Source organism: Nansenia antarctica, assembly GCF_963989245.1.
Source record: "Nansenia antarctica genome assembly, chromosome: 3".
Taxonomy (NCBI): Eukaryota; Metazoa; Chordata; class Actinopteri; order Argentiniformes; family Microstomatidae; genus Nansenia; species Nansenia antarctica.
In genome coordinates this window covers 72,266,582-72,277,047 of record NC_137688.1, presented here as the reverse complement: position 1 = coordinate 72,277,047, position 10,466 = coordinate 72,266,582, and the positions used below count along the sequence as shown (strand labels likewise).

General features: G+C 49.6%; 1 protein-coding gene across 1 annotated transcript in view; it reads right to left on the bottom strand.

Moving 5' to 3' along the window:
* Positions 1 to 2,361: 2,361 nt before the first annotated feature.
* Positions 2,362 to 10,466, bottom strand: part of magixb (MAGI family member, X-linked b) — a gene marked incomplete at both ends in the record, with an annotated part of 54,425 nt that continues 46,320 nt past the window's right edge. Inside the window, 6 exon segments of the mRNA XM_080527532.1 lie at positions 2,362 to 2,415; positions 3,358 to 3,548; positions 4,786 to 4,878; positions 6,229 to 6,367; positions 8,029 to 8,175; positions 10,430 to 10,466. The exon segment at positions 10,430 to 10,466 is cut by the window's right edge and continues 55 nt beyond it. Coding sequence (XP_080383658.1) covers positions 2,362 to 2,415; positions 3,358 to 3,548; positions 4,786 to 4,878; positions 6,229 to 6,367; positions 8,029 to 8,175; positions 10,430 to 10,466 — 661 coding nt within the window.

Here is a 10,466-nt window from a genome sequence, read left to right as displayed (position 1 = left end):
AGGACAGACAGACAGACAGACAGACAGACAGTCAGACAGACAGCAGGATATACAATCAGTCTGTTTCTCAGTGGCTTTTATATATCAGGCCTCATAAAGTCGATTTCATATTGATTTGAATTCTAATCAAAGTTTACAGCAAGTCACATAATATGTTGTTAATAGGTACTATATCATAGATGTTAATATATGTATATATTTACATACTGTATATCATAATACCAGCATACAAAACAGGGCTCCAATAAATATTGTATGTACAATAACGTTTTGACCTTCATTTTCATAGAAATATATTTTTTTACAGTATATACACTCACCGGACTCTTTATTAGGAACACCTGTGTACATCCATGGACCCAACCTGCCTTGTGTCAACAGTCCAGGCTGGAGGTGGTGGAATGGTGTGGGGAATGTTCTCTTGGCACACTTGGGCCAACTGGGCCTGTTAATACCAATCCATCATCACTTGAATGCCACAGCCTATTTGAATATTATTGCTATTACAATGTACCCATCTTCTAATGACGACATCCAGCATGATAATGCACCATGTCACAAAGCAAAAGTCATCTCAAACTGGTTTCATGAACATTACAATGAGTTCAGTGTTCTTCAGTGGCCTTCCCAGTCACCGGATCTGAATCCAACAGAACACCTTTGGGATGTGGTAGAACACCTCTGGGATGTGGTAGAACGGGAGATTCACAGCTTGAAAGTTCACCTGAGAAATCAGCAGGAATTGCGTGATGCAATCATGTCATCATGAACCAGAATCTCAAAGGAATGTTTCCAACATCTTGTGGAATCAATGCCACGAAGAATTGAGGCTGTTTTGAGAGCAAAGGGAGGCCCTACCCAGTATTAGTATAGTGTTCCTAATAAAGGGAAGCTCTACCCAGTATTAGTATAGTGTTCCTAATAAAGGGAGATCCTACCCAGTATTAGTATAGTGTTCCTAATAAAGGGAGGTCCTACCCAGTATTAGTATAGTGTTCCTAATAAAGGGAAGTCCTACCCAGTATTAGTATAGTGTTCCTAATAAAGGGAAGCCCTACCCAGTATTAGTGTAGTGTTAATAAAGGGAGACCCTACCCAGTATTAGTATCGTGTTCCTAATAAAGTGGTCAGTGAGTGTAGATTTGACAGAACAGCACACACTCGGCTGTTAAATATTGATTTGCTCTGGAGTTGATCAGGATTAGATGTTGTTAGATCTTACTGATTGTCTAGCAACATGATTCTGTCACTCAGACACACACATGACACAGACCCCCCCACACACACACATACTCTATTCTCAGGGCACTCAGACACACACATTCTGTTCCTTCCAGGTTAGCCGGTTCTCCAGGGTTAGCCATAACGCCACAATATACAGATTCGGGAGGTTGTTATCTTAAAGACCTTGGGGGTTAGGCGCCAGGGCACAGACAGAGGGTGGTCAAGATAGATGGGTTAAGCTGTCCTTGGTAGAGAGAGTATTTAAGCCCGTCTGTATTTCATAATGATGTCGTGGAATGCCGGATGCTGTGGTACTGTGCTGATGAACCATTCGCTGACTGTCTTAATAAATCAAGTACAGAGATTCCGACCCGTGTTGAACATTCTATTTTCTTGTCAAATCGTGTATGCTGCGCACCTGATCTATTCTGAGATGACACAACGCATTTAAGATCACGAAATCCTCGATAGATCGATCCATAACATCTAATTACCGACAAGAAGATTCTACAATGTGGAATACAGAACGCTGTGATTCCATGTGGAACGACCAGCCAATACACCCCCCCCCCCCCCCCACACACCACAGCACAGAGAGGCAGGTACCCCCCCCCACACACACACACCACAGAGAGGCAGGTACCCCCCACACACACACACCACAGCACAGAGAGGCAGGTACCCCATTATTGCTAAGTTTCATGAGGTATAACAGAAATGGATATGCGGTCTGCCTCCAGTAGAGGGCGCTACAGTTCCAACACTCAGTTGGTACAGTGGCTTTTCAGCACAGAGAGAAAGACGGGATCTATTCTGGGGACATCGTCAATAACGGGTCATTTCTAGGGAGAGGTCTGTGGATGGGGGGGGGGGGGGGGGGGGGGGCTGGAGGAGGAGGATGAGGAAGGAGCGTCTAAAGTAGACACAGTACTGCATGTCCCCCCCCCTCCCCCTCCCCCATATTTACAAAATGAACATAGTCAACATGTGACGAACACCAGGTAGAAACCAGCTGTCAGAAGGCACAAAGAATATATGATCTATGATAATACATACATTACAAGTAGCCACAGAAAACCAAAGTGACCGTGAAATAATAATAATAAAAAAAATAAAAAAAATAATAACATCTTGGTTTTATACTGCGCCTTTCAAGGAACCAAAGGACGCTTTACACATTTTACAGAAAAACTGTCAGACAGACAAAAACAGAAAACACAGAGACAGCGACAAAACTAAACTAGGGGCCAAAGGCCTTGGTGAACAGGTGGGTTTTGAGGGTTTGTTTGAAGGTGTCCAGGGTAGGTAGGGGTGTTGAAGGTGTCCAGGGTAGGTAGGGGTGTTGAAGGTGTCCAGGGTAGGTAGGGGTATTGAAGGTGTCCAGGGTAGGTAGGGGTGTTGAAGGTGTCCAGAGTAGGTAGGAGTGTTGAAGGTGTCCAGGGTAGGTAGGGGTGTTGAAGGTGTCCAGGGTAGGGGCGTTGAAATTGTCCAGAGTAGGTAGGGGTGTTGAAGGTGTCCAGGGTAGGTAGGGGTGTTGAAGGTGTCCAGGGTAGGGGCATTGCAGATCACTGTGGGGAGAGAGTTCCAGAGGGTGGGAGCTGCCACACTGAAGGCTCTGTCCCCGAAGGTTCGCAGGTTGGTGCGGGGGGTGGAGAGCAGGCCCATGTCTGAGGACCGCAGGTTCTGGGAAGGGGTATGTTGGCAGAGAAGGTCAGTGAGGTAGTGGGGGGTGCAGGCGTGGAGGGATTTGTAGGTGAGGAGGAGGATTTTGTAGGAGATGCGGGACTTGACCGGAAGCCAGTGGAGGTGAATGAGGGGGGGGGGGGGGTGATGATAGATGGGTGTATCCATCTGACCCTAGTTTGACCCTTGACCCCTGGGTCAATGAAACGACCAGATATGGAGTTCTTCAACAGAGAGGACACAGCACAGCCCTGACTTACGACCCCCACAATCCATGAGGCCGTCAGGAGACCACTCCTCTTCCGCTTCCTCTTTCTCTTCCTCCTCCTCCTCCCTCCTCCTCTTCCACCTCCTCCTCCTCTTCCTCCTCCTCCTCCTCCTCCTCTTCCTCCTCCTCCTCCTCCTCCTCCTCCTCCCTCCTCCTCTCCCAGCCAGCCGGCTCCTCCCCACCTCCTGGGTGAGTCTGTGTGGGCTGGGTCTGAGCCAGGGCCCTGGGAGGAGCAGGGAGGTCGCCCCCTGGTGGTCGCCCTGCGCCAGGACCAGGGACAGACCAGACACGCTGGCGGCAGACAGGCTGGTACCAGACTCAGAGGCGGCAGACAGGCTGGTACCAGACTCAGAGGCGCTGTCCTTCTCCATCTCTGCAGCGGTCAGGAAGGAGAAGGGGGGGCGTGTCCGTGTCCCAGAAGCCCCTGGGAGGAGACCCCGCCTCTCCTCCTCCTCCTCCTCCCACTCAATCACTTCCTCTTCCTCCTCTTCCTCCTCCTCGAATCCCGCCCTTTCCGCCTTCCCGTCTCTCTTTCATTGTCACGCACCACTCCCTCACCCGCTCACTCTCTCCCTCCCTCTCTCTCTCCCTCCCCCCCCAGACCTCCGGGGTGTGTTCCTCCTCTCTGACCTGCCTGGGCCAGGGGAGTCTGGGGTGAGGGATGGGTAGCATGGCCTCTCTCCTCCTTCCTCTTCCTCTCTCACTTCTACCTCCTCCTCTTCCTCCCTCATCTCCTCCTCCTCCTCTTTCTCCTCCTCCTCCTCCTCCTTCTCCTCTTTTTTCCTCAACACTCTCTATCTTCCTGCCCCTCTCCTCGCTCCTGCTTTTCCTCTCTCGTCCTTCCTCCTCCCCCTCTCCCTCCCCCCTCTCCCTCCTCCCCCCCTCCCCCTCCTCTCCGTGTGAGTGTTCCCTGAGGGCGTCCCTGGGTAAACTCTGGGAGCCTCTGTGTCTGTGTCTGCCTCTCCTCCTGCCCTCTGTCACCTGAGACCTCTCTCCCTCTCCTCCCTCCTCTCCCTCTCCTCCCTCCTCCCCCTCTCCTCCCTCCTCTCCCTCCCCCTCTCCTTTTCTCTTCTCCCTCCTCGTCCCCTTTGAAGACCTCCCCCTCTTCTTGGTCTTGGAGGCGTGGCCTCTGCGGTGGGCGGAGCCTACTGAAGCCACACCTGCTCCTGGGGGGGCTGAGGGAGGGAGGGGGGGGCGCCTCTGTGCTCACGGCCTGGAGGGGGAGAGAGGGGGAGGGAGAGAGAGAGAGAGAGAGAGAGAGAGAGAGAGAGAGAGAGAGAGAGAGAGAATTTAATAGGTAGATAAGAGAGTGAGAGCTTTATTCTAGTCGTACATTACACTCTTTTCTATTCGTTTTTATCTTCACACTGGCCTTGGCAATGTGGAGGTAGGGTTCCCATGCCAACAAAGTAAATGTCATTTAATTGAGAGAGAGAGAGAGAGCTTTGATGTTCTCTCCTGTTTAATATCTTATATGAGGTTCCTCATAGGTTCCTTATATAAGGAGGAGAGACAGGAGGATGAGAGGAGGAGAGAGAGAAGAGAGAGGAGGAGGAGGAGACAGAGGAGGAGAAAGAGGAGAATAAGGGAGGACTAACAGGAACAACTACCAAACCGCGTATTCTCTGTTCGGCCAATCACGTAGAAGCATGGCTCCCCGAGCTTGGAGTTAGTCATACACAGAGACAGACTGGACAGCTCCACTAGGAGAGGAGAGGAGGAGGAGGAGGGGAGGAGGAGGAGGGGATGAGGAGAAGAGAGAGGAGGAGGGGAGAGGAGGAGGAGGGGAGGAGGAGAGAAGAAAAGAAGAGAGAGAGGAGAGGAGAGAGGAGGAGGGGAGGAGAGGAGGAGAGGAGAGGAGAGGAGGGAAGAGGAGGAGGAGAGGAGGGGAGAGGAGGGGAGGAGGAGGGGGAGGAGGAGGAGGAGGAGAGAAGAGGAGAGGAGGGGAGAGGAGAGGAGAGGAGGGGAGAGGAGAGGAGAGGAGAGGAGGGGAGAGGAGGAGAGAGGAGGAGAGAGGAGAGGAGAGGAGAGGAGAGGAGGGGGAGAGGAGAGGAGAGGAGGGGAGAGGAGGAGAGAGGAGGAGAGAGGAGAGGAGGGGAGAGGAGAGAGGGAGGGAGAGGAAGAAGGAAATCCCCGCAAAAAGAAAAGGAGAGCAGAGGCCAGAAGGTGGGAAGGTTAGAATGAAGGGAGGAGGAGAGAGAGGAAGAGATGATGGAGAGAAAGGAATGAAAAGAAGGGAAGAAACAGTCACCCAAAAAGAGAGAAGGAAGAAAGCCATCGTTAGTAGCAGGAAGTAGACAGGAAGTAGACAGGAAGTAGACAGTAGTGAAACACCCAGACAGACAGGTGACCGCTGTTAGCGAGAGGTGTGCGTGTGTGAGTGTGTGCGTGCGTGGTGTGTGTGTGTGTGTGTGTGTGTGTATGTACCCTCTCTCCACCAAAACAAGCAGACGAGCTCATATAACTCCTATTTTAGAGACTCTACAATGGCTTCCTGTTAAGTTCAGAATAGATTTCAAGATCCTTCTGCTTGTTTATAAAGCTCTCACTGGCACAGCACCAGAATATCTGAAATACCTTTTGCTAGCATATCAGCCCAATAGAGCTCTCAGGTCTTCTGCTAGCATATCAGCCCAATAGAGCTCTCAGGTCTTCTGCTAGCATATCAGCCCAATAGAGCTCTCAGGTCTTCTGCTAGCATATCAGCCCAATAGAGCTCTCGGGTCTTCTGCTAGCATATCAGCCCACTAGAGCTCTCAGGTCTTCTGCTAGCATATCAGCCCAATAGAGCTCTCAGGTCTTCTGCTATCATATCAGCCCAATAGAGCTGTCAGGTCTTCTGCTAGCATATCAGCCCAATAGAGCTCTCAGGTCTCCTGACGCTGGTTTTCTCTGTGTACCACATGTACAAAAGAAGAGATTTGGTGAGGCTGCATTGTTATGCTCCAGATTGTGTCTCACTGCCAGTTTACATGTTGTTGTTGTCATTGTTGTTGTTGTTGTTGTTATATTATTATTATTATTATTATTATTGTTGTTGTTGTTGTTGTTACCGTAGTCGGGTACGTAGCCGTTGCCTCTCTTCAGCACCAGGCGTAAGCTCCGCCCACCCCTCCTGATCTGCTCCACGGCCGCGCTGTGGCTCAAACCTGACGCACTCTCACCCTGGATCTCCACCAGCTGGTCACTCACCTGGAGACACACACACACACACACACACACACAGAGAGACACACACACACAGACACGACACAATTAAATAACACACAAGGAACCACAGTACTTTTCTGACCAAGTAGAGATAAATGAAAACAACTATCTGACCAGACAGGCCATTTCAGGACATCTCTTACCACCTAAACCTAGGACACATCTCCTACCGCCTAGGCCTAGGACACATCTCCTACCACCTAGACCTAGGACACATCTCTTACCACCTAGACCTAGGACACATCTCTTACCACCTAGACCTAGGACACATCTCTTACCACCTAGACCTAGGACACATCTCTTACCACCTAGACCTAGGACACATCTACTACCACCTAGACCTAGGACACATCTCTTACCACCTAGACCTAGGACACATCTCTTACCACCTAGACCTAGGACACATCTACTACCACCTAGACCTAGGACACATCTCTTACCACCTAGACCTAGGACACATCTACTACCACCTAGACCTAGGTCACATCTACTACCACCTAGACCTAGGACACATCTCTTACCACCTAGACCTAGGACACATCTACTACCACCTAGACCTAGGACACATCTCTTACCACCTAGACCTAGGTCACATCTACTACCACCTAGACCTAGGACACATCTCTTACCACCTAGACCTAGGACACATCTACTACCACCTAGACCTAGGTCACATCTACTACCACCTAGACCTAGGACACATCTCTTACCACCTAGACCTAGGACACATCTACTACCACCTAGACCTAGGACACATCTACTACCACCTAGACCTAGGACACATCTACTACCACCTAGACCTAGGACACATCTACTACCACCTAGACCTAGGACACTATCTCTTACCACCTAGACCTAGGACACATCTACTACCACCTAGACCTAGGTCACATCTACTACCACCTAGACCTAGGACACATCTACTACCACCTAGACCTAGGACACATCTACTACCACCTAGACCTAGGTCACATCTACTACCACCTAGACCTATGACACATCTACTACCACCTAGACCTAGGACACATCTACTACCACCTAGACCTAGGACACATCTACTACCACCTAGACCTAGGAGGACACATCTACTCAAATCTACTGTAGTTTACAGAGCCATTACAGGATTGGAACTCTTTACCCAAGCATGTTAGTAAAACTAATTCTAGAGGCACTTTCAAGAAAACAATGAAAGAGCAATATATATACATATGATAATATATACTGTATAATACAATGAACTCTGAATGAACAGTAGATGACTTATCTTGTTTGCTGATCTGTTGTATTTTCATTTATTTTCTTTGGTTTTTATTTGTATTTTACTTCTTTCTTTTGTTATTATGATGTCTGTATGTATACAATGTTTACAATTGTCCAAATATGATTTGTGTGTCGGACCCCAGGAAGACTAGCGAATGTCATGGAGTTAGCTAATGGAGATCCTAATAAACAAACTAACACACACACACACACACAACGAAAACACACACACACACACAATGAAAACACACACACATTTACTTTTACGGCATTTAGTAGACGCCTTATTCCAAAGCGACTTACAATCGATACATTTTTCTAAGCAAGTGAATCATCAATCCACCAGTCGTACACACCCCCCGCCCCCCCGCCCCCCCCCCCACCTGTATCTTGTGGCTGCGTGCGGCGGGGCCCCCCTCCATCAGGCCCAGGACGTACAGGCCCATGCTGTACTCGCTGCCGCCCCGCAGGCTGAACCCAAACCCCGCCCCCCCGCGCTGCAGCTCCACACTGTAGTACCTGCTGTCCTGCTGCACTCACACACACACACACACACACACACAGAGAGAGACACACACACACACACACACACACACAGAGAGAGAGAGACAGAGTGTAATCATTAGTAGATCCTACCTACAGGACAGAAGCTACTATGTCTCCATTGGCAACTTTGTGTCTGACCAAATTAAAATGACATGTGGGGTTCCCCAAGGGTCAATCCTTGGCCCCCTTCTATTCAATCTCTACATGCTTCCATTGGGACACATCATAAAAAAGAACAACATTGCCTCCCACAACTATGCAGATGACACTCAAATCTACACAGCCCTCTCACTGAACGACTATAGTCCCATTGACAATCTCTGTAATTGCATTGAACAAATAAACGCCTGGATGACACAAAACTTCCTCCAGCTAAACAAGGACAAAACAGAGATGATTTGTTGTTCCTGAGTGTCTGTGGTTGTTGGTGAAAACACACACACATTTGAATACTTTATTTGGTTCCACAAATTATATTATACAAACAGGGAATCAAATATTTCGGGGCTAAGCAGCACTGAACACTTAAGGGTACACATAACACCTCCTTCTCCACACGGCCAAGCTGCCAATAATAGCTGAGACAGAGCAACATTTGGCAACCTGTTTGGCCTTTCTTTTAGACATTGCAGCAATTCTCAGACCCCTCATGGTGCATTTATATACATGGCCCAGACTTCCAAATACAAGTATGCTGAATTTGCACTTGTACCCAAAGCTGGTTATCGTACCAAGCAGTGGTTGGTATTTTATATACTTGTCCTGGAAAGTCTGGTCCATGTACAGGTCAAAGGGGCAGCCTACTTCTACAATCAGCACCTCCTTGTGGCTGGTGTCAACAAAGACAACATCAGGTGTATTTGGGATGTTGGAAAAAACATCATTGGCAAAACCAAACCACTCTGGTAACACTCTGGCATGCTTGTACATAGCTGCGCTAGATGGTAAGATGTTTTGTACTGTATCAGACACAATGTCCACAATACGGTCATGACGAGCTATGTACAGGTGTTTGTATGCATTACATCCATTTGTTATGTGTGCAATGGACTCTAGGTGTTGTGAATCCTGATGGTTTAAACAGAATGGACTGTGAGTGTGGGGATACCAGGTGGACAGATTGTACTTGGTCGGTAATACCTGCAGTCTTGCTTTGATGGTGAATTTCAGAACATCCTCACCAACAGCGACGTTCTTATACACTGAGTGTGAGACTGAGTGGTCAGCGAACTGCAAACAGGCTAGCTTTCCCTGTAGTCTGAGTCCACACCAGTGCTGCCTGATCTCAGACTGCTTCAGGCTGAGCAGAACCCTCCTTGCAGAGTCTCTGTGCAGTCCGACAGTCTCTTCCTGCGGTGTTGTGATGTCGGCCTTCACAATCACACAGGGGTCTGTGATCACCTCATCAGAGACAGGGACTTCAGTCTGTGTGTTAAGTTCTGTCCATCTTAGCTGAACTCCAGTCTGGTTGCAGAGGTCATTGAGATCCGGCCAGTCAGACCAGACCCCGAAGCCCTTGGCCTGCGAATCCAGTTTCCCAGAGTCTTTCCTCCTGAAGCCGAGGAAGTCGTTCTGGTGTGCGCTGGCCAGGGGGATCTTCCTTCTGCGTAGATCCAGCAGGAGAGAGGCCCTGGCCATTTCTCTGACGGTGGCATCGTCATTGTTAAGCATGTGGAGCAGGTGGGCTAGCATGGTGGCTATGTAGGCCCACTCGACATTAGGGACTCCCAGCCCTCCCTCTCCACATGGGAGAAAGATCATGCCCCGTGTGGAGTGTGTGTTGAGGCCCACCCACTTTCTGACCAGCTGGACAGTTCTGTTCGTCATCTCTCTCAGTGCCTTGAGAGGGATGTGCACATTGGCGAAGAGGTGTTGGATTTTGGCCAAAGCCACCTCTCTCACAGCCTGGAGCTTCATGAGGATGGGGAGGGGGGACAAGTCAATCAGGTGGAGACGATGGAGAAACTCTGTAGTGAGCTCCTCGACCTGCTCGCTCCACTCGCCAGCGATGTTAAACCTGTGGCCAAGGTATGGGTAGGTCTCATTGCGGGAATACACCCTGATGGGTTGGCCCATTACAAGAAAGGTGGGGGGCTTGTCGTTCTTGGCCTTATACCAGCGGTTGCCTCCACTGCGGCGCTCATGGAGTACGGCACACTTGACTTGCTTCACCTCCAGCCCTGACCACACACACACACACACACACACACACACCAGGGTCAGAGACCTCTGCCTCACCTTGGGTCGCGACCTATGACCTTTCCTGCTGCGGTGG